Here is a 27,896-nt window from a genome sequence, read left to right on the forward strand (position 1 = left end):
TTCAGAGGACTTTGAATTCTGAGAATTCCTGAATGTATCCCCTGGCCTTGTGACTTAACAGGCATGGGCTTTCTCTCAAGAGAGAAGTCTGAGACAATCAGAACCATAACTTCTGTTAGCCTGGGCTATTGGAACCCATCAAACCAACTCCTGCCTCCTTAGGTATCCAAGCCATCCCCTCACATAGCAGATGGTAAATACTTTATGGGAAGACACAGTGAAAGACAGAGAAAAAGATATAGAGGGACAGGGGAAGAAGGAGAAAGGGATAGGGATGGAGGGCAGGGCCAGGAGTGGAGAGGAGGGAGGCCGAAAGGGAAGGGATAGAGGGGGAAGGATGGGAGGGGGAAGAGAGAGAGAGAGAGAGAGAGAGAGAGAGAGAGAGAGAGAGAGGTTGAGAGAAAAGTTCCTTATGTTTTAGAGATGAAATTTCAATAGTTGCTCAAGATCTCCAGCTAGAGTTTTTAGCTAAAAACCTGAGGTTGACTTTTCTCCCTCAGGCTGTCAACAAAACCGCCCCCCAAAGGAACCAGTCACTCCTCACCCCTCCTTCTTCAGTGACTTGCAGAGCGATGCACTAATTTTTCACACTTCCTCCTAGAAGTTTTGCCTCCCAGGGCTTGCTACTTGGTTGTCAGCTTTAGGATTTTATTTAAGAGAATAGTGAGTGAAGTAGAAAACCAACAGATCTTACTTAGAAAACCAACAGATCTTTCAAAAAAGAGTTATTTTGTTGATTGGGTTTGTTGCAAAACACACATTTCTATGACCTAAATGCCTGGCTTTATTACTAATGACATAAAGTTATAGGAGGGGATATTTTAATTCACCTATTTAATAAAGTAAGGACAGCTGTAGTAAATTCACTCCTTAAGGATCTTTTTCTCTGTGTTCTTAGGGAAGTTGAGGATAATTCTGCAAACAATGCTTATCAAAGCTTATTGTTTATTATGTGTGGTCATTTGCACGTTTTATCTCCCCAGCTGAGTTATAGGGCTATAAGGTAAGGGCCACGCCTCAGTGCCCAGCTCTGCATCCGTTGTGAACTCTAGTGATGGGAACTATCTTTCTTCAGTATGCTGATCTATTGAGGTCTTAATTTTCTTATAACCATATGTTGTTGTGACTATTTTCACTTCATTCACGACATATGTACAGATGGAAGGTCAACTAACGGGCAAGGCCCTGAGGCAGATGATACGCTGACACAGTGGTGAATTATACAGGGACTCTAGGCCCGAGGGGCTGATGCCTCTGGCAGGGGAGATAAGACAGGCAGGCAGGTGGGGGGGCTGGAAGGCAAGTATCAGGAGGCACCAACCATAAAGTGCTATGGATATTCAGAGGGAGGGCGGATTACTTTTAGCGGGGGAAGTTGGCATTGGTGGGCACGTTCGTGGAGAAGCGAGATAAGCTCTCACGCGAGCCTTGGACTAATTTGCCAAAGAATGAAATTGATGGGGCGTACGTTTGAACCAAGACCCAAGGCCAAGCACCAGCTGAAGACCCTTGGCAACCTCCGAATCCACTTGTAGCACCATTCAGAATAGTCACCAAATGGTTGTGTTGGCAAAATACATCCATGAGCATACCTGAAGACCACTGTGCACTATCTGACGACATCATTTTCCGTTTACAACATAGTAAAGTGTTTAACACACTAAGCGACCGTTAAAAAAAAAAAAAACAACAAGAGAGAAAACATGGAAGTACCCACCTATTTATTATTAGATATACGCGCCCATTGACTTTGGCATGGCTACGAGGTGAAAGATGGAGCACGAGGTAGCATGCGGTGGCGACGGGGAGACAGGTAGGAGAGAGAAAGAGCAGACCGTTAGAGAGGAAAGAAGTAGACCGTCTTGCAAGCTTTACGTCATCACGGACACTTTCATGCACGAAGACAAGTCAGGGCAGAAAGATTCAGGAGCCACGTGAAATTAGATGTATTCAGGAAAAATGCTGGAAGGCGGCAAGGTCCGGTCCGTTCTTCTCATTGCTCCCCATCTCACACACTTCGCTAAAAATCTGTAACCTTTCAATTCTCGAGCAAATTTATCAAAGAAAATACGATCTAATAGATTAATTCTTGCTCCTTCTCCCAGATTAAAAAGAAATGAAATCCTACTAAGTAACTAAGTGACCCTAACTAATATTGTTTGCTATGTTTTCTAAGACTGAAGGTAGAAAAAAGCCATTTTGTTTCCATATGCATTAGAATACTTTCTTTTTTTTTAAAAAAACATTTATTTATTTTTGAGACAGAGAGAGACAGAGCATGAACAGGGGAGGGTCAGAGAGAGAGGGAGACACAGAATCTAAAACAGGCTCCAGGCTCTGAGCTGTCAGCACAGAGCCCGACGCGGGGCTCGAACTCACGGACCTCGAGATCATGACCTGAGCTGAGGTCGGACGCTTAACCGACTGAGCCACCCAGGCGCCCCTAGAATACTTTCTAAAACGGAGCATGGAGGAATTGCAGGGATGGATATTAAATACCTAGGATATCTAGTACCTTAGTATTAAGTATATATATTATAATAATTATGTTGTGATTATGCTCTAATATTATATATTTTATCAATAGATAAGTGGAATAATATTCCTGAGAACACCTGCTTAGAAATAAAAATAGTTTTTTCTATTATTATGTATATCACAAAACTTTTTCGTAATACTAACTTGATAATTCCGTAAGGCTAACCACAATAGATTCTGCTTCAGTCACACGTGACATTTGCCTGTATGACCTATTTATGCACAAAAACACAGCTCCCACAAGTAGTGAACTAAATAGGAAAAGAACAGTTGGATATTTACAGAAACAACAGCAGTAGAATCAATGTAAGGAATATGATGGATTGATTATTCCCAATTCGTGGGCCATGGTGGGCGCAGAGAGGGCAAAGCGTGACTGTCCATCTCAACACTGTAAATATTTTTTTCTTCGTCAGTTTTATCCTAATATGGTCATTTATTAGGGCTCCAGGGACAAAAAATACTCTGAGGTGAAAACTATTAGTAAAGAAAATACCAGAATGGAAACAAGTTGCCTAAAAAGATGGGATATGTATCCTAGGTTCAAAGTTAAAATTTGGGGACCTTTATATTAAACTCTTGCAGGAAATCCCAAAGCACTGAACTTGAGTTTGAACCAAACTTTGAGCTCTTTAAGGTCCTAGACAACTCTTTTTTTTTGAGGAACTAAAGGTGAAATCCCATGTTCCTAACCTCTTTAGATAGCTGGCCTTATATACTCTCATCACTGTTTATGTTTTCTTGGAAAATTAACTGTTCAGGGCATTCTTAGGGCTAAACCATGGCCATGAGGATGGCAAGCAATGACCTCAAATGGCTACAGACCATTTAGATCTTCTTTCCCCTCTTGCCATGACATGGAGGGTGAGGGCAGTGAATGGAGCAGCCGTGGCAACGGGGAGAAAACATCTTCATGTGAAACTGTAGTCTTTCCCCAGAATCGACATAATTAAATAATGCTCTATATGCTTCCAGGAAACTCTGAGGAACAAATTCAGTTTTCATGTACCTAGGTGATTCTCTGGCTGGTACAATTTTTGCTGAGCTGCATTGTCTTCTGCAAAACTGTGGCCCTGAAAATCTCTATCTTCCTGGAAAATTGTAACCTATATCTCTGTTTGATTGTGTGACATTAGACTCAAAGGCTTATGATAACAATAAGAACAATGGCGGGGCGCCTGGGTGGCTCAGTTGGTTAAGCGTCTGACTTCAGCTCAGGTCATGATCTCATGGTTCATGAGTTCAAGCCCCAGGTCGGGCTCTGTGTTGACAGCTCAGAGCCTGGAGCCTGCTTCGGATTCTGTGTCTCCCTCTCTCTCTCTGCTCCCCCCCCCCCAGCTGTCTCTCTCTCTCTCTCTCTCTCTCTCTCTCTCTCTCAAAAATAAAATAAACATTTAAAAAAAGCTCCTATATCCTGGAGAAACTTTGAACAGAAAATAAAGATTTGAAGGAAGAAAGGCATTTTGAAGAAAAAAAAATGGAAAGGTATCATTAGCTTTCACCAATAACTACATTTCTTTTACAAACATACAAACACGCCGATTAAAAGGCTTTTCTTGATTACTGACTACGATTTTTCGAACAGATGGTGAGGGTTTAGGGTTTATAATTAAATAAAGCAGGTTACCTTGCCAGAGTCAAATACCAAATACTAATTTTAGCCCCAGGTGTGCCAAGCAATGTCAAAAAGGTCATCAAAAATACTTTTTCTAATTGTTGGTAAATCTTACTTTCCTAGACCAGCACTATGTTTGCAAGCTTTTTAACCTTAGAGTGACTTCTTCTGCTAACAAATTTGCCTATAAACAATCTCTCCTAGAGGGCTCCCAAACTTCTAATAACTACCTTATTTTTCCTAATGTTTGATTATCACTGAAGGCAGCCACTGACCCCATTCGTACCCTCTTCCTGGCCGGGCGTTTGGAGGAGACAGGGTTTAGCTGAGTTCTTAATGATGGTGGCAAGACAGGGTAGGAAATAACAGCTGCTTGCTCTCTCTGCATTCTACTGGTTGGTCATCTGGAGCGCACTCAGAATGAAAACGACATGTGAACTCAGATTCAGCAAAACGCGATACGGAAAACAAATGTGCTAAATACACAGATAAAGATTATAAAATGGTTTTCATCACCAAATAAAAGAGTTTTGGAGTTATCTGCAACTCCAGCCCTTGCTATAGCAGAAAACGGAACGCGCGGTATTTCATCAACTGTGCGTGATGAAATACTACTCTAACTTCTTTTGACGTACTCATTTTTTCCCTTCAAGAAGAGTTCAGAGGGAAGCCAACAAGGCTAAATGGGATTGTCAGCTGGCGTCTACGCTCCTTTCACACAGCCCTTTGCCCCCTTGGTTGCTTAACAAGTGTTTTTCCAGGAACTGAATGGTAAGGCTAAATCTGGAACAAAAGAGGAAAATCAGTGTGAACGTTCACTAGAAGAAGGCTTGACATTTCCCTGTGAGGGACCAGACTGAGAGATTTGTGATAAATCCATCACGGTTTCAACACACATGGGCAGGGAGAGAGCTATCTCATCTGTTGCTTGTAAACACTTGATATTTATCGATGAGAAGACAACAGAGAGATGATCACAGCAATTACTCTCTTCACTTTATTCCCTTACTTGTTATTCTCATCACTAGGTTGGAGATCCTATCCTTCTTAGCTGAGGTTCTTTATTTCCAAAGCGGAAAGGAAAATCCTGCGCCTCACCTTTTGGTATGCTCTCACTTCCTTACTGGTTGTCAGCCCACGCTCTGAATCAGCCAGATTTCGTAAATGTTCTCAAAACACATCACCAACCCAGACACGAAATATCCACCGCCACCTCTGAAGTGTTTGCATCTGCGCAGCTATTTTGAACCCACTCACATGATGGTGAAGATCACTTTGCATTAACCAGTCATGAGTCACCACCAATTGTTACAGAAAGTGTCATCAAATACTCCACATTCCACCCCCCCCCCCCCAGGTTGGTACTCATGGCAAGTTCAAGGCTGAAACTCTACATTAGTTCTTGGCCTCCTGCAGGCACCGCCCCCCCAAGCTGAGGTGGGGAAATCAAAGCCGCCCTGACCAGAGCAAGAGGCTCTTGCTTCCTGCTCGCGCTCACCTGTAGATGGCGCTGTCTTCCTTGCTGGGAATGGACTTCAGGTCCGTGAGCTCCAGGAACCGATCATGGAAGTAGTGGAGGTGTAAAATGCACACCAACAGAAAGGAGGTTGGGATGAAGATGCGAGTGAATAGTTCTGCTACGGTGAACTGTTTTAAGCCGAGATCCTCAAGCCTGTAAAACAAAACGACACGAAAAGCAAGAACTTTTCTTAGGCAAGGAGGGCACTTTTTTTTCCCCTCATCATAAATTACATCAGTCTTCACTGTCTCAGTTATACCATTCCTTGAATTCCCCTCTCTCTTCCATGCGTTCCACTTTGGTTTCTGCTTCCACCAATCCAACGGACCCGCTCTTACATCGGGCGGTAACAACCTCAGTATCGCCAATCCAGAGTGGCTGCTTCCCTTTAATTCAGTTTCCAATCCTTCTTGAAACCGTCCTGGCCTTGGTGCCACCACACTGTCATGGTTTTCCTCTTCTGTCGCTGTCTCCTCCTTTATTGGACCTCCAGATGTGAAATAGCCCCAGGCCTCGGTGCTGAGTCTCTTCTCCGGCTGATGTTTCCCTTAGGTAATGTACAAGTCCTGGGGATTTACACACCATCTTAACACCAATGATTCAAATGCACATTCAGAGTTCCGGCTTCTCCTGTGGATTCTTGTGCCCACATGTCTACCAGAAGGTTCCCCCCCCCCCCCCCCCAGTTATTTCATATTTAGTGTTTTCCAAACGGTATTCTTTATTTCCCAGTTTTTCTTGGCCACGCGGCTCTCCACCCCGGCCCCCCACTCGAGTCTTCCTGGTAATAACTGTCTACCTTGTGCCAAATTCTGAACTACCTCTTCTAGATGAAACTACCATCATTTCTCACAAGAACACTGCTGTTGCCGACTCACCCGCCTTATGGTTTCTACGCTTGCCTTCTGACAGCATTGTTTTTTTCAGCCAGTCAAGGGTTACTTAAAGACTTAAAAATTTCCCCAAGAATAAAATGCCAACACCACTACCTACAGGCCATGCACATCCTGGGTGCCTGGCTCTATTCTCCACCTCTGCTTCCAGTCTCCCCCCCGCTCCTGGCAGGCGAGCCTTCCTCTGGTTCTTCATTTGTGCCGAATTCAGTCTTGCCTCAGGATCTTCACGTTTGCTGCTGTCTTTGCCTGGGAAGCTTTTCCGCAACTCGGCTCGCAACTCACGCAGTTTTCTTAAGACAAGCCCTTTAGGTGGAGTTTAAATGTCACCTTCTCAGGGAAGCCTGCCCTGATCACTCCATTTATAGTTCATATCCCCCACGGTTTACTACCTCAATCTGTCGTTGGTTTTCCTTCACACACTTGCCACAGTTAGCAATTAATTTATTTGCACATTAAGTAGGGCTTTTTTTGGTCTCCTCTACTAGAATATAAACTCCGTAGTGCTTAGACTCCATCTGTCTTGCTTCCTGTGTGTGTCCCGAGGCAGAGTCAGTGTCTGGCACATGGGAGGCATTTGATAAATATTTGCTGAATAAATGTTCAAGATGTGTTAGCCTAGCTACATGGCGATCTGTTCCCTTTCAGCTTTTCGCTTAGCCACCTCAGTATATGCATTCAGTCCTCTGCCCAATTCTGGTAACTAATTTCAGAAGTTTATAGCAGCAAATTAGAAAAAGACAGGGTACATGTACAGATATATCACACATACATGAAAAATGATTTCATCATCATTCCTCCATTAGCACTTACAGAAATTTCTTTTAAGTCTATTCATTTAATTTTAAGCCTATTCATTTAATTTTAGAGAGTGTGAGCAGGGGAGGGGCCGGGGGAGAGAGAGAGAGAGAGAGAGAGAGAGAGAGAGAGAGAGAGAATCCCAATCCCAAGTAGGCTCCACACTATCAGCACAGAGCCCGACCAGGGACTCGAACCCACAAACCGTGAGATCGTGACCTGAGCTGAAATCAAGAGTTGGACACCTAACTGACTGAGCCACCCAGGCGCCCCTGAAATTTTTTTCTACGGCATTGAGTGCTCCTTAGAATCTTAGCACCTGCTACTTAAATGAGAAGAGGCTGATGCTTTATATTATGAGCCTGTGAACCAACTGAGCCGCAGAACTGAACTTCCCTTTGGAAAGCAGAAGGCATGCCTGGTTAAGTACTAAGCAGGTGTTTCAGATGAAATGGCCATTAGAAAAAGTGATGGCATTAAAATGGGGCCGAAAACTCACTTTTCAGTCAATATTCATTGAGTATGTACTATGGGTGTCAGGCTCAGGGCTTGGCAGGGAGACCATAAAATGACCTGCTCTCCAGGAACTTACAGACCCCGACGACACCATGTTTTATTAAAACCTTCCACAAAAATGTTTGAACCACATGCATGCAAGTCTTCATCCTGTCTGTGGTTTCCACAGCTCATTTTGCACCAAACTGCTTACTTTTCTTTTTTCAATCCTGTCATATTTTGCCACAGGCCTGGGAAGTTTTCAAACTGATATGTGTATATAAAGATAAGCACCAGCATAGTGTAAATAACCACAGACATCCAAAAATATTTTAGGATTCGCCTCCACCATTCGTAGTGCACCTGTGAATCAGATGTTGAAAAACAAAGAAGAAAAGAAGAATTCGTTATTAAAAAAAAAGCAGCAACTTAAAAAAAAAACAAACATCTCATTTATTCCAGTATGACAGGTGGTGATATTTACAAATATTAAAAAATCAAATCTAATTCATTTTTTTTTTTTGAACCTCTGTTCCTCATAGAGTTGGTTGGATCTGGATTGGAATCTCAGGACTACAAGACTTGCTACCTAGGTCCTTGGGGAAGTCACCGGACCACACTGAGCTTCAGTTTCTTACTCCCTAAGTGCCTATTTGGAGTGCTGTTAAGAGGGAGAAATCAGAATATTTATAAGGCTCATGGCATGGTACCTAGTTTATAAAAGGCATTCAAGCATTAGTATGGAAGATGTTGCCATCATGGTAGTTATTGCTGAGAGAAAATTGTGCCAATTTTGAAATTCTAGGTGGTACTATATGAGAAAAATGTGAAGCCAGTAAAGAGGTTTACCACCTCTTTACCAAAAGCCTGTGTATTTTCATCTGAGAACATCTACCCTGATTTTTTTTTTTTAAGTAGGCTTCATACTCACTGTGGAACCCAATGTGGGGTTTGAACTCACCACTCTGAGATCAAGATCTGAACTGAGATCAAGAGTCAGATGCTCAACCAACTGAGCCACCTAGGTGCCTCCCTACCCTGAATTTCAAAGATATTTCAAAATTTTTATCAATTTCGGTTGAGCGATTTTAATCTCTATCAGTGAATTCTTCTTGCTTATTTCAGTTGCTTTATTTGCTTGGCTGCCTGCAAAATTAGTGTACTGTTGCACGTGTTTTTCTTTTTTTTCTTTTAGAGAGAGAGAGAGAGACACAGTGTGAGTGTGGGAGAGAGGCAGAGGAAGAGAGAGAGAATCTCAAGCAGGCTCCACGCTTAGTGCAGAGCTTGATGCGGGGCTCGATCTCACGCCCCTGGAATCACAGCCTGAGCTGAAACCAAGAGACAGACACTCAACCAACTCAGCCACCCAGATGGTCCTATGGCACCTGTTTTTATCACTGAGTTAAAATTTCTCTAGAAGTTAAGACTGAATTTGTGGAGAGGCTAATTATTTTAGTAGAATCTTTTATATATTCTAATTAATAAAATATTAAAATAGTTGATACAATATGCATATATGTTTACATACACAGTTTTCTGATTCTAAACTCTGAAGAATAAGTGAACTGAGAATCAACCAGTACTGTAGATTTTCCAGCCACTGTTCTTAAACTATCATTCAAAAATTAATTTAATTATACAGGCTTTTTTTTTTCCAAGAATTTTTGAAAAACTCATGAATATTTTTTTACTTTTTAGGAACCCCAAATTTTAAAACGATGAACAAGTTGAAGATAGTCATTTCCCATTTTAGGCTTTCTTAATATGTAATGTTTTAATCACATTGATCACTTTATATAATAGGTTCACGGCATTATATTAATTTAGAATCTTGTCAAAGGAAGCTCACATATATTTCTGGGGCTGCCACAAGGATCGGAAAAATAGAAGACAATCATTTACCTACCTGATACAAGGCCACACAGAACAGAAACAGCACCATGTAGATGATTTTGTACATCACAATTTTACCCTCGAAGCTGACGAAGAAGAACATTCCTCCACACACGTAGATCCAATACTTGATGAACATGGCCACCACCAAATTGCCCAGCACTTTCATGATGTCCTGGTTGTCATCTTCTTCCATTTCTTCTTCTTCTTCCTTCCTTCTCTCTTGCTTTTCTTCCTTTGCTTCCTCTCCCTCCTTCTCCTCAGCCTCTCCTTCCATTTGTAGCTCTTGCTCATCATCTTTAAAACAGAAGATTTTGCTGTTACATTTAGCTGGTTCCCTGCCCGGAGCCACACTCTGACTGGGTGTCATATGTGGGACTTAGAAGCACATGGTTTTATGTGTTACTCTATGATTTGATTTCAGACTGTTTTAGTAAACAAGGCAGCATTTATGACTAATCATAATAAATTTTCATAGCCTTTGTGAAATATAATTTCAAAGAAATAAACCTGGTAATACTTTATGCTAATCTGTTTATAACACCTAATTTGATTTCCGACATCCAAGGACAGATTTAAGAACGGCAGAATCTAGGGGCACCTGAGTGGTTCAGTCGGTTGAGCATCTGACTTCGGCTTAGGTCATGATCTCACTCCAATTCATGAGTTGGAGCCCTGGGCTGGGCTTTGTGCTGACAAGGTCAAGACTGCTTCGGATTCTCTGTCTCCCTCTCTCTCTGCCCCTCCCCCACTCGGGCTCTCCTTTTCTCAAAAATAATTAAAAACAATAAATTAAAAAAAAGAAGAACTGTCAAGATCTAGAAAAGTAACTACAGTGGTCCCCCCTCCCCAACTCTGTTCCATGGTTTCACTTTCCACCATTTCAGTTACCCGAGGTCAACCACAGCCCAGATACAGATGATGCACCTCCTGACGTATCATCAGCAGGACAATACTGGCCTAATGCCATGTCACATGCCTATGTCATTCACCTCTGTCTCATCACATTAGCATTGTATCATCTCACGACATCACCAAAAGGGTGAGTACAGCACAAGATATTTTGAGAGAGAGACCACATTCACATAACTTTTATTACCCTTTCTTACTATAATTGTCCTATCTTATTAGTCGTCCATGTCTCACTGTGCTTAATTTATAAATTAAACTTTATCATAGGTATGTGTGCGTAGGAAACAGCCTATTTAGGGTTCAGTACTATCCACAGTGTCAGGCATCCACTGGGGTCTTGGAACATGGTCTCTGTGAGTAAGGGGTCCCCTGTACATAACAACACAAACCCAAACTAGTATATCAATTTCTAGTTCTGATTGTTTCACGGCTCGAAAAGTGTGACCATGGATAACCATTTAACTTCTCTGAACCTGTTTCTTCTTCCCTTAAGTGGGAATCCATTTTGTGAGGATCAAACGACAGCACATTTTCTAAAGCTCCTTGTGGGCTCATAGTGTTGTCTACTGCTCCAGGTTAATGTTTGGCTTTTATCTGGTCTGAAGCACAGAGGCTTTCTGATGCGTTTTGGGTGCTCTTTGTAGTTCAGCGGAGCACGAAAATCTCTAGTCACGCTAATTTACCTTTTCCTTCATTTTCCTGACTTCTGATTTTGACCTCAGATAAAAGAGCTTCCTTTTCTTGGAGAGCTTTTTGCTCCGTGAGGTGCTGCCTCAGCAGTAGCCAAAAAGTAATGGTGAAAAGTATCTGAAAGCAGAGAATGAGCAAAATGAGAATTAAGCCACGGTCCCAAGCATACATGCATTTCAGCATATACAACAGTTTGCCCACTTCTCAGTGGGAACACGATAAATAAGCCTTTCTATCTGACACAGAGTCGGGCACCCACTTGCTTTCACCTGAAAGTCACTGGCTTTTAAATCCCCTTTGCTGAAGACACGAGCAAGCGTGTCCAGGGCCAGGAGTCCATTCGGCAGTGTGCACAGGCCCAGGGGGAGATGTCTGGACAGTCCAGACCGCTTCCATCTGGGCTGGAAATCGGCTTTGGCAATTGGTCTCCCTGGAGACCAGTCCTCGATAGGACCACTCCCTAGTCCTCGATTTCCTGTCCTGATGGTGACATCAGCACAATTGTAAGAGGAAGGAAGACATGTTTCTTCCATAATACTCCTGGACTCTGCAGTGTTCCTTGTTATGAAGAATTCCACAGATGGGAAAATGTACATTGCATCCTGGAGAACAGAGCCCTTTAACATCCCATTCAGCTCCTAGAGCTGAAGGAAGAATTGTTCTAAGTGTCCATGCTTGCACATTAATATTTTGTGGAGGGCTAGGAAAAAAATAGCTGACGCTTTAGGGAAGCTCTGTTCTTCAGAGAATATGGGACCTGGCACACAGCAGTTTCTTTTCTTGTACTAGCTTCACTGAAATGTAATTTACATGCCATACAATTCACCCATTTAGAATGTGCAACTGAGTGGTTTTTAGTAAATTCACGGAGTTGCGCAACCATCACCGCGATCCATTGTAGGATATTTTCATCGCCCCAAAAGAAGACCCATGGCAGTCACCCCGTCCCTCCCCCCCTCAGCCCTAGCCAACCATCAATTTACTTCCTGTATCCAAAAACTATACTTTCAGGGATCATTTCTATAGTTCATTACTTCCTGTCTCCATACACTTCCTAATCCGGGCATCTTATATAAATGGAATTAATAATAAGCATTCTTCTATAAGTGGCTTCTTTTATTTCGCATGATGTTTTCAAGGCGTGTTCATGTTGTAGCCTGTATTGGTACCTCATTTCTCTTTCTTACTGAATAATAGTCCATTGTGTGGATGGATAGACAACATTTTATTTCTCAGTTGATGGGCAGTTAGGTGTTGCCCGCTTGGGGGCTATTAAGAATAACACTGCCATGACATTCAGGTGCAAGTTTTTGTGTGGACATAGGCTTTTGGTTCTCTTGGGTATAATACCTAGGAGTGGAATTGCTAGGTCTTATGGTAATTCTATGTTTAACCTATTGAGGAACTGAGAGACCGTTTTCCAAAATGGCTGCAGCATTTTATATGCTCCCCCTCCTTCAGTGGTGTATGGGGCTTCAGTTTCTCTATTTCCTTGTTAATACTTATCATTGTCTGCTTTTTTTTATTCTAGCCTTCCTGGTGTGTGATGTAGTATCTCATTGTGGTTTATAGTAGGATTTCAATAAATATTTGCCAAAGAAATGAAAACATAAATCGGCAAATGAATGGGTCCTTTTTTACTTTGACTAACTGCCCACTTAACTATCCCTAAATATCCACTTTTCATTTGCCTTCAACATAAACCAATCCCAGGAAGTCCTGGACAACATGTTTAGGGCCTGAGAAAGTCAAGGACCATTTCAAGAACTGTAGTCAAGAACACTTCTGGAAGTCACAAGCCATTGAACTGTAACTGCAATTTGGGAAAGAAGTCTGTTTCTCGAATGCATATGTGTAACAGTCTAGGGATACTTGAGGGCAGATGGGCCATTTTTCCTAGGTGAGTTACAGGACAGGCTTGGAAGGCACGGTTGACGGATGTGGAAGACATTTTAGCAGCTGATAGATACTATGAGGTAGCTGAGTCTGGCTCCCCCAGAGTGGTCAGACCTCTGAGGATCCAGGCCATATTCTTTCTTTCTCTCGATTTCCATGATCCACTCAGTACTTTGCAAACACTGTGTTTAATAATGTGCTCTGACAAATGTCACCGTGATAGAGATTTTATGATCTTGGGTTATGTTTTTTTTTTTTTTTTAATTTTTTTTTTTCAACGTTTATTTATTTTTGGGACAGAGAGAGACAGAGCATGAACGGGGGAGGGGCAGAGAGAGAGGGAGACACAGAATCGGAAACAGGCTCCAGGCTCTGAGCCATCAGCCCAGAGCCTGACGCGGGGCTCGAACTCACAGACCGCGAGATCGTGACCTGGCTGAAGTCGGACGCTTAACCGACTGCGCCACCCAGGCGCCCCTTGGGTTATGTTTTTACCTATGACAAAACTTGTTTTCTTTTTAGCTCCTGAGTACATTAAAATATAAATGCAGACCCTGCTTTCCCCGGAATAACACTGCTTTTTTTCTTACAAGTAATAAATTTATTTCCCCTAAATGTCCCCCCATCCCAAGGACTGTTGATTTAAAAAATTTTAATATTTATTATTTTGAGAGAGAGGAGAATGCAAGTGGGGGAGGGGCCTAAATAGAGAGAGAGAGAGAGAGACAGAGAGAGAGAGAGAGAAGATCCAAAGCAGGCTCTGTGCTGACAGCAGACAGCCTGACACAGGGCTCGAACCCACAAACCCTGAGATCGTGACCTGAGCCAAAGTCGGCCACTCAACTGACTGAGCCATCCAGGTGCCCCCCAAGAGCTATTGATTTTGGGCAAGACATAGTTCAGCCAGTTAGGTGGCATACATTTTCAGATGCTTCCCCAATATTCTGAGCCAGGCTGACACAGATTTGCACAGTCACAAGATGAGATTTCAAATTTCTCTTATTAAAAAAAAAAGACGAACGTATCAGTTGTGTGTGTGTGTGTGTGTGTGTGTGTGTGTGTGTGTGTGTTTAAGAGGAAGTCCAGGGAAGGAGAGAATGAGAGGGAAGAGTGGGAGGCAGAAGTGACCTGTGAATGGGAATACGCTGTGGGACTGTCATCGTGGAGTGTTTGAGAGAGAAAGTGGAGTAGGGTGGGCATGGGCGTTTTATATGAATGAATGAATCAATAAATGAACTGGCCATGGTCCATGAACACAGGGGATTATGATCTAACTTCTAACTCTTTAGAATTCACCTGTTAGGAGTTTCTCCCTTACCCCAAAAATCTGTTATGAGAACCAATCTTTGGTGTCTCCTAACACCCTGTTGATGCCTGGCTGCTTTGGCTATGGGCTGTCTGGTGTCTGGTAACCTGTGAAAAAGGTGGTTGCTCTCAGAACGGTGGATTTCATGCAATGTAAATTAATGTCCCTCTAGGCAGAAACTAATTCTCTGCCTAGAGGAGAAAGATTTCAAGGCTTATGGAATAATTACACGAATTACACAGGACTGCTTTCACCGTCTTACTGTAAAGTCATCGACACAAATGGAATTGTGTTTAGAGTCTGCCAGTGGGCACAAAACAAAGTTTGGGGCAATTTATAATCTTCTGAAGTGAAAACTATTAAAATGGGGCATGAAAATAATGAGTAGTGACAGATCATGAGCTTTCTCACTACAAATGAAGGCACATCGTGTAATCCACAGAAGGAAAAAAAGAAGTGTCCTATTTAATTTTTGCTGCTACAGTGTTTTTAAGACATAATTGAAGAAAAAACGTTTTTATGAATAATCGGTGATTATCTGTAATAGCAATGTGTTCAGCCTGCTTTGCAAACTGAGATCAAAGTCTTCTAACCCTTTGATACATTTTACACTGTATTTTCCTGTTTCTCCCTCTAATTTCTACCACACTGTAATTGACATTAAAATGTAACAGCCTATATTTTTCCTTCCAGTGGAAAGCACTGTTATTTTAAATAAAATCTAAAAGCATGGTGTAATATTTATTCACATTTAAATTATAGAGACCTCTAAGGAATATGAGTTATTTCTTAGAGCTTTTAACGTATTCATTTTTGTAAAGCACTGAATATTTGGAACCTACCTTTGTAAGTCTGTGCCTGGATATGCTTATTATGATTATTGTGGATTTGTTTCAATGTTTTGTTTTCTTATTTTCCCATTCACTTACCTTTGAGGCAAGTTCTCCTGGCTCTTTCTTTTCTAAAAATCCTGGGACCTTTTTAATTTCAGGAAGTTCAAAACTCCATATATACTGTAATATCAGCAACAGATTTCCATAGACGACCATGAAAGGAGAGCTGATCATGGCATATTTTCTTCTGTTGCGAATCATCCAAAGGGTGCATGACCAAATCAACAACACAAAAGTCAACCAGCTGTGATAGGTGATGCTCCAAGCCTTGAGGGTGAAAAAGGAAGAGGAAACACAACGATGGTCACTACAATGTATACTCCCCCGCTCTGGTACGTTAACAGTTATCTAAAAGGAGGGGCACTTAGGTGGCTCAGTCAGTTAAGCGTCAGCCTCCTGTTCAGGTCGTGATCTCACGGTTTGCGGGTTCGAGCCCCATGTCGGGCTCTGTGCTGACAGCTCAGAGCCTGGAGCCTGCTTCAGATTCTGTGTCTCCCTCTCTCTCTCTCTCTCTCTCTCTCTCTCTCTCTCTCTGCCCCTCCCCCTCTCATGCACTGTCTCTCTCTCTCTTTCTCAAAAATGAATAAATGTTAAAAAAAATTAAAAAAAAGGTTATCTAAAAGGAAAAAGTCAATAATATTCAAACTAAGGAGAGGAGACAGTGGTGAAATCATGGAGAGATACCCCAACCTGGGGCATAGGGAGAGAATCGAAGAGAAAGACTGATCTTGCTGAGAAGAGCATTATTTTTTAACTTCCTGCAGGGAACAGAGTCAACGGCAAATGTATGGCGGGTCTTCCTTCTAAATATTTTTCACTTTAGGTACAAAGATACAAAGGTACACCCTACTTTGCAGTATTAAAAGCAACTGTAAGTGATCTATCCCTTCTTTTTCCAAACTAGACTGGAGAGTTATTTAAGAGTGCCAAGGAAACGTGGCCATAAAAATTTCCTCATATTACTTCCTCTCGGCAATTTGCAAATTTGTCCTATAGGAGAGCTAGCTTTTTAAGTGGTGAACTTACTTAAAATTTATTTAAAATTGTTGGTTGAAACACATGATAAACATAAACTGGAAATTAAAGTTGCTTTTATTGAAATTAGGTGAGTGACTGCTAACTATTAGCAAGTCTGAATTATTTTCATGAAAATATTATTTCTTGGAAATACTGTTTATCAAAGGTTAGGTAGGTAACAGTTAATGCACTTGCATTAAGTAGTGTATTTAATTCATTTATCCCGGTACGAAATACAGATGTAATGGCCATTCGTTTGGGTGTGACCCAGGAAAATCATCTCCGCAGATATTACAATTCCAGCAAGTCTGTTCCCCTGCACCCTATTCTTGGGAAGGTGGGGGTGGAAGAGGAAGAAAAACAAGTTATGAGGATTTTTTTAAACCTCTTTCCTGTGTAGTGCCTAAGTGACATATGACTTTATGTTGTGGTATTTGGGATGCTTCTGCATTATGTTCAGTTTCCAGATTGTCTGACAGTTTACTGTATTCCGACTTTATATTTTTGAATAAATACAAGTACCATTCTAATAGACTTGGCTCCTCAGGACTACTTTTTCTGTGATTCAAAGTCTGTCACATGGGACACTTCCATGGAAGGCAGGCTCTTTTAAAACATTAATATGATGGCTCCGTTAAAACAATGAATATGGCACCAGACAGGGGCATGTCTTTAATGAAGGATCTGCTCTCTTAAGTTGTTTTTACAATAGATTCTTTTTTATGCTAAGTAGCAAAATGTGTAATCAAGGTTTTTGGGGTTCCTTTTTAAGCTCTATTGCTTTACAAAAAAAAAAAAAAGACCAGACTTGTTTTTAGAAAGAGAGAAGAAAGGTATATACTCTTTTGAGTTCTGAATCAGAATTGTAAGTTGCATTTACATTTAACAGTTTGAATTTGGAATTTTGCTACAGTTTAGAGGATGACATGTCGAAAATGCCAGAAAGCACCCAAGAGCACAGAATTTACATTAAAGAAGAGAGTCTGCAATCACCTAATGAGCTATCTTTCATTTCTTTTAGCACAGAGCCTGCCACAGGGTTCAAACCCACGGACCGTGAGGTTGGGTGCCCAACCAACTGAGCCACCCAGGCACCCCTGAGCCATCTTTCATTTCAAGGAGCTTTCTTTCTGCCACCCCTCTCTCAGATGTACCGCTGTCCTTACGAGAAGCTGAAGTTGATTGGACACACAGGTTGGTTCATTTGGAAGACGTCTTGAGGGGAGGCCTGGAGAAACCGGGTTCAGGCATTCCCCCCCCACCCCCCCCAGAGGCATAGAATATCTTCATTCTATTATCATTAAAGGTGTTCATGGGATCTCACCATTGACCACAAAATGTAGAAGAGTCTTGTGTTAGGTAAGTGTTAGGTGTCTCAAAAATAAATCAGATTTCCCATAAAAGTTTGTTTTTAGGAAGGGGACAAATTAGACTTTCTTATAGCCCCTCTCTCTAGGCCAAAGGATGATGGTGATGATAAAGAGGATGAGGATGAGGATGAAGATTTCTGAAGCTGTGATGCTGGGGATGGAAGATGTACCTACAAGTGAGTACAAACATGCATCAACTGAGCACTGAAAATCGGAAAAGCTCTTGGGAACTCTGGCTGCTGGATGTTCATATCAGTAAAAATTTTATTGCAGCTAATATGGACTACAGTTTCACTGAAATTTAAGATAAGATGTGAATGTAATTCTCCCATGTGAAGAAAATAAAAGCAGTTTATGGACAATCTTCAACACCTTCAGCGTCACATAGAAAAACTACCCAATAGATCCTTTTAAACTGGCAAAACAGGCAACCGTCTCACTTGTAAGGCTAATTTGAAAGAAATGCATTAACATTTAAAAGGAGGTTAAATAGAACAGAACCTGATTAAAAAAAATTTTTTTTAATGTTTTTGTTTATTTTTGAGACCGGGAGAGACAGAGCATGAGCAGGGGAGGGGCAGAGAGAGAGGGAGACACAGAATCCAAAGCAGGCTCCAGGCTCTGAGCTGTCAGCACTGAGCCTGATGCGGGGCTTGAACTCACAGACTGTGAGATCATGACCTGAGCTTAAGTTGGACGCTTAACTGACTGAGCCACCCAGGCGCCCCAGAACCTGATTTTTTTAATGTTTACTTATTTATTTGAGAGAGAGAGCATGCAAGCAAGCAGGGGAGGGGCAGAAAGAGAGGGGGACAGAGGATCTGAAGCAGGCTCTACTCTGACAGCAGAGAGTCTGACGTGGGGCTTGAACTCATGAACTGGGAGATCGTGACGTGAACCGAAGTCAGACACTCAACTGACTGAGCCACCCATGTGCCCCAAAACCTGATTTTTGAAATCTGTAGTATAAAGATGCTGGGAAAAATAAATACCCAACCATTCTCTGCCAAGATATTGGAACGATTAGGTATTTGTGCCAGTCACGAGAGGATGGTGGGGCATTTCTTGAGCATGCTGCTGTCCCATTTCATACATACCATCATGGCAATAAGGGCACAGATGTAACTTTGTTTCATAATAAACTGGAACACAGAGACCATGGCATGAACTTTAACACTTCGTTTCTCCTCATGGCTCCTTTCCTCCTCAAAGTCTTCCTTCTCCTCCCCTTCTTCCTCTTTCTTTTCTAGATGGAGAAAAAAATTATGTAACTATTTATGCTAATATGTGAATTCTGGATAAGGGTCCCAACTGCTGCACCACATATATGGTTTTAACAGAGACTTTTATTTAAGACTTCAGAGATTCTTTCCAACTGACAAAGCCCTTCAAATTCAAACAGAATGGCCTGGCCAGCGTAATGGAACCCAGCACTCAGAAATCCCGGAAAGAAAATTTCAATTTGAGAGGAATGGAAAGCAGCCTCAAAGATGGTCCCTAATAATCTCTACCTCCTGGTCTTCATGCCCTTGTGTAGTCCTTGTCCCTTGAGTGTGGGTGGGACCTTTGATGAGCTTCTAAAAAGTAGGAGGGATGGAATATGACTTCTAGGATTAAGTTTAAAAAGACTATGGCCTTGCCTTAGGCACCTGGGCACTTTCTCTCATTTCTCACTCATTCTGAGAGAAGCCAGCTGCCATGTTGTACACTGCCCTAAGATGAGGCCCGGGTGACCGGGAACTGGTGCCTCTGGCCAGCAGTCAGCAAGAACTTGAGGTCAGTCAACAACTACATAGGTAGATGTGAAAGTAGATTCTCCTCAGGTGAGCCTTCAGATGAGACCACAGCCCGAGCCAGCAGCTTATCTACAACATTATCAGAGACCTTGAGTCAGAGAAGCCCATCCTAGTCACACCCGATTCCTGCCCTACAGCAACTATGACACTAAATGTTTTAAGCCCTTAGGTTTGGCCATAATTTGTTATTCAGCAATAGATAATTAATACACGCAGTATCTAGAGTATGGATAGAATGAAGGTGAAGAAAACCAACCAGCCAGCCAACCAACCAACCATCCAACCACGTTGCCAGCGTGAACTCAGTGGCCCATGGTTTCCTAGGTTATGCCGAGGCAGAAAAGTCACAATAAGGATGAAAGATCATCTTAAAAAGCAAGAGAAAGTGCGGAGGGCTGAGGAGAAGGGGACCAGCAGTCGGAAAATACGGGCATAGCACTTAAAGAAGGATTTCTTCTCAAGATCCTCCCCTACTTGTCAGGAAAACTAATTTGAATTCAAAGATGAAGTAATGAGTGCCACATCCCTTCTGTCCTCCTGTTTAAATTAAATGGGATACGTATATCTGGGTCACACCAGGGAGTCGCTCTACGCCATGCCAAGGAAACAGAAACCAGTGAAGAACCAGTGGCCATGCACAGCACCTTGTGCAGACTCCAGAAGTGAGTCTCTAAGCGAGGGGCTGGTATTTCCTCCTGCAGAAGCCTGCTGCCTTCCACCCTTCCACTGTGGGGGCTGAGGATTATCAGGGGAAGGCCACAGATTGGACACAGTGGTGAAGAAACGGAATCTGATGGATTTTACAGCTCATGGCATTACCTCTCTGCTTGTAACACTGTCTGCATATATATATTCAAATTTAAAAATAACTGTCCAGCTTTTATGTTACCTTTGAAAGTTCAACTTATGATGTATGTGTGTGCCTTGTCAGCAGCCAAAATTGTATTCATCTCTTTTTACGTTAGCTATGTGTAAAGAGAAGTGTATCTGGCTGTGACGTGAGCGTCCCAGACTTTAAAAGTCACAAATGCTGGCTCTCGGCCTGCCCCGTGTGATTCTGATGCCAAAGCACTGAAGACCACATTGCAGAAAGTACTGGATTTTCTTGAGATATTCAGTAAATGAACTGCAAACTAAAACACTTGCAAACTAAAACACATGCAAGTAGGAAGCAGAAATGGGTAATTAACCCATAGAGTCTGGGGCTCTGTGGAGACGGCAGGTGCCATCTAGGGCTGGGGGTATGTGTGGGCTGCTGGGTTAGGGAAGTGAACCTGGTCTGACCTTACTGAGGAAGGCTAGATAGTGTGACTAACCCTTTGTATTGCTAAGTAGATGCCAGGTCAGAGGCATCTTCGGGGTATACTGATAACTATGCAGAACAATACAGTAGAGTAAGTCTGATGAAGAATTATGAACAAAAAATACATTAAACTTAATGTACCAATCACAGGCTGGATAGTTGCTTGCCATTTACTTAAGGTAGGATCAGGTGTAACAACTCCAGGGTCAGTTCCATATAAATAGAGAGAAAAATCCAGTACAGTTTTGCAGCCACTTTGACACAAACTGCGTACTCTGCCTTTTCCCCCCAACAGTAAACTTAGCTAATTCTGTTGTTATGAACTGGTGATTGGCATGGTCCCTGTCAGGGCAGTGACAACAGTGGTTGGGTCAACGCTTGCCTCACAGGAGTGAGGGGCTAGTGTTGCCAGATATTCACATTCTTCAAGAGATTCCAGAAATTTCCGTATCTCAGAGCTGCAGATTTTAAAATGTGGGTTACTTTTTTTTTTTTCATTTTAGAAAATGCTGCATAGGGCAAACAAAACAAAATAAAACACAACCCAAGTCAAAGCCACCAATTTGTCATCTCTAGTATCCGCCTGCTTTCCTTCAACATAATAAACTGAGAGAAACGCGAAAAAAGGCCTAGTACAAGTTTGAGCCCTCTCCTTTTTTTTTTTTATAGACAAAATAAACTCTTTCTAAAAATGGTCATCCATTAACCAGCAAAACTATTAACCACGATTACAATATCAAATTATACAAAAACCCAAACACACGCACACACACAAAGGTTTAACATTGTAAGTTGATGTGTTTAAAATAACTGTTTACCTTTTATTTTTCAGAGTTTGCCCCAATTATACCATTTATTTTATATACAAGGATAAAATACACAGAGAAATACGCTAGGGAAAAATAGAGAACTTGAGGAAATGAGCTTAATGATACTGACCATGGAAGACAATGCCCGTGTTAAAGGGAGAAAGAACCAACACAATAAACAATAAACAAGATACAGAGAGATGTTGAGCGTGTGCACGAGAGGAGATCAAAGTTGAGGTATGATGTGCATCCCTTACCTGAGGAGTCTTCAGAGGGCTCCCACCGGTACTGTGGGGTGGAGTACAGGTCGGCTTTGGCGGGGCCGTTCTCTACGGGGAGACTGGGGTGGATGGTGTGGTAGTCTACGGGATTGCCATTCACAGTCACCAGCAGGCCCTGCCAGGGGAGCACGGGGCAAAGGCACAGCTGTGACAGCAGTTCCAGTTTTCAATGTGGACATACCACCTCCTTCCCTTACGCTAGAAAGGCATAACTCAACAGTGAAGAACTAAACGGAAGCCGGACAACTAATCAAGTATCTGCTTTAGCAAGATGAATCGCGTACATTCATTCCTGTGTCCAAATCTATTTTCCACAGAGTGGTCCCAGTAAAAATTTAATCTGATCTTGTCTTGCACTTCTGCTAAACACCATGCAAGGCACCCTCTGTTCTAGGTATCAAGTGTAAATCCTGGAAAAGGCTGGCTGAGCCTTGCTGATCTGGTGTGATCATCTCTCCAGCCTCTGTTCTGATGGCCTCTCTCCCAGCCATCCCTCCAGCTAATGCAACTCCAGATGGTTCCTAGGCCCCAGCCAGAGCACCCCTGTCCACACTTAGCACATCTGCGCATAGGACTAATGTAGTCTCATTACCTGGCACCCCCTCTTGAGATCATTGCTGATGCTTTGCAATTTCTGTGCTGAAGCATTTCGTACACTAAGTGAGATTTCTTGTTTTTTGTTTTTGTTTTTGTTTTTGTTTTTGCCTCTTTGGCTTTACGATATAAATATACATGTGTGTGTGTCCATGAACATGCAAGACTTCCTATTCAAATTACGTAATAGGTCTACCTGCAGAGCAAAATGCTTTTACAAACTCTCCAATGTGGCTTTTTACAAGTTTAAATATATTTTGTATGACTATACGCACGCTCATGTTACATGAGTTAGTGTTTCAACAGCAATAAACCAGATATAATTTCCACAAAAATTATTCAAAAACTTTTGGAAATTTTATAGATTATTAAAATATACTCAAAGGAGCTAATTCCATTTATATCACTTTTACATCACTTACACGAGCATAAATGATAATTCTAAGAATATACTAACATCAGATGGTTTGTAGTCATCTTGGGTCATGGATAAAAGCTGCAAAAAGCAATGCAGGACAGCAATGTTAATATGTAAGCAAAAAGCATGGTAAAGTTTATACATATCTATAAAGTTTTACTTTACACGTACCATTCTTTCAACTAGCTGGATGCTAGTATGTTAAAACTGCCATGCAGAATATAAAGGGACAAGTCATTGAACTGGCTGTTGCTGTTTATTACAACCGTTTTACAGCTGCTGATGTTAACATTTAATTGTGACAGCAAACAACCAGTCATAAACCACATGACTTCAAAAGCTGATCATGTTTTTCAACTGTTTTGTTCTAATAGAATAAGCTGCTTCATTTAATACTCCTAAGACCCTTTGAGACGTCTGCAAAATTCTGAAAATATTTACTTTTCAATAGAAGTTTCATAATAGAAGTTTCATAATAAAGCAAAATTGATTTGTAATGTGTGGGGTGAGATTATTTTTAAGATTTGCATATTGTCTACCACAAAATAATTATTACATGACTGTGCTTAAAATTTTTTTGAACGTTTATTTATTTTTGAGAGGGAGAGAGAGAGAGAGAGAGACAGAGAAATGCGAGAGGGGGAGGGCAGAGAGAGAGTGAAACACAGAATCAGAAGCAGGCTCCAGGCTCTGAGCTGTTAGCACAGAGCCTGATGCGGGGCTGGAACTCACGAGCTGTGAGATCATGACCTGAGCCAAAGTCAGAGGCTCAACCGACCAAGCCACCCAGGCACCCTAAAGACTGTGCTTTTAAACTATATTAGTGCCAGGTGGTTTGGACCCTCCTCAAATAATAAGCGTTTGCTGTTCTGTGTTCTGCGTGATTCTCCGACCATTTTGGATCAGGACTCATTTATAATTATAAACATCACAGAGAGTCCCAAAGAGTTTTAATAATATGGCTCCTATCCATCAATATCTACTATGCTAGAAATTAAAATTGAGGCATCTAAAAATATTTGTTAGTTTGTTCAATTTTTCTTAAAATTTAACATGCTAATAAAAATCATTTTGTTCAAACAGTTGTATTTAAAAAAACCAAACAGCAAAAAAAGTGGTATTATTTTATACTTTTGCGTATCTTTTTAATATCTGGCGTAAATGAAGACAGCTGGATTCTCATATCTGTTCGTGTGCTCAATCTGCCATGAGGTGTTATTCTGGCTGAAGTATATGGGGAAAATTTGGCTTCAGCGAGCTATGCAGTTGGAAAAGGAAAGAGTATTTCAAAAGTCTAGCCAGGCAATTGTGGGCAGTTTTTTTTGGTTTGTTTTCTTTTTAATACTACACCAAACTCAACAAGTGGTAGTAACCGGAAGATTAGTTGCAACATGGAATCTGAAAGTCTATCAGTGAACTTTTTACACTCTGTTACCTTAAAGTCCAATGACGCATTTCACGTGTTGGTGATTTGCTCCAGTGACTTATACAGTCTCCCAAATACTGACACATTTCGTTACACAATATTTAAAACACACACGTGTTAATATCACCACTGATCTCATCAGAGAGGTGCTCAGTATTGGGAAGTTTTCCTACTCCGAAGAGTGGATGCAAGTTTTCTAATATTGTAATCTTCACTCATAAGTTCAAGTGTTACCATTGGCAATAAGTGCTGTCTGTTGCGTGCCTTGAAGTGACAGGCTCACTTCTCTTCTTTTCCAGTAACTATCTGCCAAATACCCATCCCTGAATCACCATAATTTGTCTCCTAGCAGCTCTGTCAAGTGAATCTGGTGTGCGGTGGGCAACAGGTAGTTCAGTTCACGCTTCCTACAACCAGCCAAGTGCTTTTCGTCAAGATGCTCATCACACGTTTGCAGGTGGTACTTTGTGGCGACTTCCCTTTTTACCACATGGGATATTAAACAGATGTGAGCTCTGATGTGGAGATTTAAAAAAAAAACGGTAACTATTTCGGGTTCATCAAGGATATTCTTTTCTTTTTTAATTAATTTTATCTCATCAAGGATATCCTTAAATGAAATTGGCCTTCCTGCTCTGATTTCTGTGAGTGCCTGGTGGGGAAGGGCAGGACCGCAGCTGTAGGGTTTCGTGCCACGGCCTCGGTCTGTGTTTTTGTGTCACCAGAACAAAGGTCAGCACAGGGGGAAAAGGCACATATTTTAAATATTATTTCAAAAGTAGTTTTGAACCTGTGGATCCCTGTGAGGGTCTCAGGAATCCCCGGCGGTCCACAGACCTCAATTTGAAAAACTCCTGAGCCATCCTCTATCGCTGTCTGTCCTTAGGAAAAGGGGAAAGATAACCAGATACATGACGTGATGAGAGAGAGAGAAAGGTCCCTGGAAATCCTCACACATCTAAGGGAACCACATGTACTCCGCACAACTGTCTGCTGTCTTAAGCAGCCCATTCACTGTGTAGCCCTCTCTCTTGATATGACATGACAGGACATGACAGCCATGCTTAGAATAAGAAAGACCATGTGCCTTAGGGAAACTAGCCTGCTACCAAATACGTCAGAGAATCTACTCCTCAATTCTCTAACATGCCAGGAAGTAAATGCTTTGTGTTTGTCATTACCACGTTACAAATGGGCAATTTTTAACAAGTCAATATGGCGCTGAGTTGAGTTCAAAATGGTCAATAAATAATCAAAAGGTTACATGAATTACCCACTGTGACTCACTTTTCCTCATCAACCCATACTGTTGCCTCAGAGTGGTAGGAGATACTTAATCATATTCGTATCAACTGTTTTGTTCTTCTCTAAGTGGTTACTTGAGTTATTATTGGGGCCGGCTACCCGATAGAGTGAAATCATTTTCTGCAATGTATTTCAACACTAAGACTTTCCCTGCCGGTTGGATTGCTTTGTTATATTTTGTTAGTTTAAAATACAAAGTTTTTTTTTTTTTTAAATTAAGAACAATCTTTCTTTTTAGGATTAAGAGACTTCAGTAGAAAGTGCTGCAATATAAAATGGTGTTCTCATGGGGTATTATGGAACCATGTATTTCCTTCAGAAGCACTGGGTTCTCCTCTCTGAATAGAGCGCTCTGCTCTCGAGACATCAAAATCAAACTATTTCTATAAACCATGAGCAATCTGACTTTGCACATGATACGTGGCTCATGTTCAGCAACGTTAACACAAAAGTAGCAAAATTAGTTAGGAAAACGGAAACTGATTTCTTGTGGCTTACTTTTCTCTCATCCGTTGGGTACTGTGTGGCATACCACAGGCTTCGCCTCCTCTCAGCTGTTATTTGGATGGGGCTACAAGCCAGGGCTCTGTCCTCTTCTTTGGTCCTGTCATCCTGCACCTAAGACACAGAATAACCCACAGGGCCAGCTCTGCTTCCTGGAGCAGTTCCCTCTGTGGCTTGGGTGACCCAGAGAGAGCTTTTCGTCTTTGCTCCAGTTTTTCAATTAATGTATACAATATGTGGAGTTTTATCAAGATGCTTTGGGCATGACACCAATACCACCCTGTAAATGCTAAGCACATCAATGTTAAATGTTCTGATCCCTCCTAGGCCCCGTAAATCACAGAGATATGCTTCAATGTTAAATAGCCACAGCTTCTCGCTGTGTATTCCAAACTGTAGTAGAAGGCAGCTATGTACAGGGTTCTTAAAGGAAGAACTTCCAAAAAAGTGCTCAATTAACTGTGTAACCCAGCCATAGACAATCTTTAATTAAGAAGAAATTTATTAAAGGTGGAATCATCTAGAGCTTATACACATGAGTAAGGAAGAACATATCTAATGCACAAAACTGTCACCTTGCCTTATGGGACGCTGGCCTAAATTAGGCAATTGGTTTAGAAGAGATGATGATGATGGAGAGAGTGTAAGGGGCGGAATACACTGGGTGCTTTTGTATGGTTTCTGAACAAAAGTGCTCCAAAAAAGGGCTTTAACACACCGTTGACACTGGAGGGCAGGGAGGGAACTTAGCCTTAGTGCCCAATTTCCTGGTTCTAGTGTGCCAGGGTAGAGTAGCCATGGGGAGCACCCAAATGCCCTGGTGGGAGCCCATATATTATTTAACTCTCGACACCTGTTTCTGTCTCCGTCTCTCTCTCTCTGTCTCTCTCTCTCTCTCTGTCTCTCTCTCAAACATGCATCATAGACTTTTACCTCAGGACTCACGTTTGATAGCTGACATTTTTCATGAAGGGTGCCAGGTCATCTGGAACTATGATATAACCACCCACCTGTCTCCCATCAGTGCCTCAATGACAAAGTGCTGTGTCCCAGCACATTTAAAATATAGGCCCCTTGAAATGTTGACACTGGTATGAATTAGGCCCTGTTCTCCACACACCCTTCTAGACACTGTGGTCTGTAATCTTGCTATTAACTCTACCTTCCTTCATCCCCAGATGGCCCAAGGCTGAGGAAGCCAAATGTCTCTTGGGCCTATGGGACTATAATGCGGCCTTCACCCACTATGGAAGCATGACAACAGGGGTCACATGCTCCTGGCATGCTGGGGGTGCTGAGATACCCCCCAGAGAAAGTGAAGGACACCTGTGACTCTTATTAACTTGAATGCTTTAATTTCCATCCCTCATAGGACACTGTTCAGAGACCATCCCTGTAACATATTTTAATTTCTTTTGTATCCACTTTCATTTCTGCAATGTGCACACCCTTTACCTTCTGTGTGTTTGTGGACGAAATGAACACAATGACTTCACTTGAGAGCATTTTACTGGCACACTCAAACTTTGAGGAGAGAACTGGAGGAAACTGTGACCATAAAATGATGGAGATTCCTTATGACCCCAGAAAACATTTTGTTACATGAAGCTGCTATCGATGGCCCA

General features: G+C 41.9%; 1 protein-coding gene across 8 annotated transcripts in view; it reads right to left on the bottom strand.

The window, feature by feature from the left end:
- LOC125149105 (piezo-type mechanosensitive ion channel component 2) overlaps positions 1-27,896 on the bottom strand; it is a 474,283-nt gene that overhangs the window by 101,636 nt on the left and 344,751 nt on the right. For 6 of the 8 annotated variants that reach the window (XR_007145811.1, XM_047827746.1, XM_047827752.1 and 3 more), the window contains 10 exons: positions 26,266-26,385; positions 23,076-23,114; positions 22,001-22,139; positions 18,933-19,081; positions 15,485-15,715; positions 11,347-11,470; positions 9,765-10,048; positions 8,073-8,221; positions 5,652-5,825; positions 1,718-1,759 (listed from right to left, as the gene is read on the bottom strand). Coding sequence is in view for 7 of the 8 variants with exons in the window: in XM_047827746.1 (XP_047683702.1) it covers positions 1,718-1,759; positions 5,652-5,825; positions 8,073-8,221; positions 9,765-10,048; positions 11,347-11,470; positions 15,485-15,715; positions 18,933-19,081; positions 22,001-22,139; positions 23,076-23,114; positions 26,266-26,385 (1,451 nt within the window). In the remaining variant the exon portion in view is untranslated. The remainder of the gene's footprint in view (positions 1-1,717; positions 1,760-5,651; positions 5,826-8,072; positions 8,222-9,764; positions 10,049-11,346; positions 11,471-15,484; positions 15,716-18,932; positions 19,082-22,000; positions 22,140-23,075; positions 23,115-26,265; positions 26,386-27,896) is intronic. The other 2 variants (XM_047827748.1, XM_047827749.1) reach the window with 2 other exon arrangements.

The sequence above is a fragment of the Prionailurus viverrinus genome, chromosome D3 (assembly GCF_022837055.1).
Source record: "Prionailurus viverrinus isolate Anna chromosome D3, UM_Priviv_1.0, whole genome shotgun sequence".
In the NCBI taxonomy this organism is placed as follows: Eukaryota; Metazoa; Chordata; class Mammalia; order Carnivora; family Felidae; genus Prionailurus; species Prionailurus viverrinus.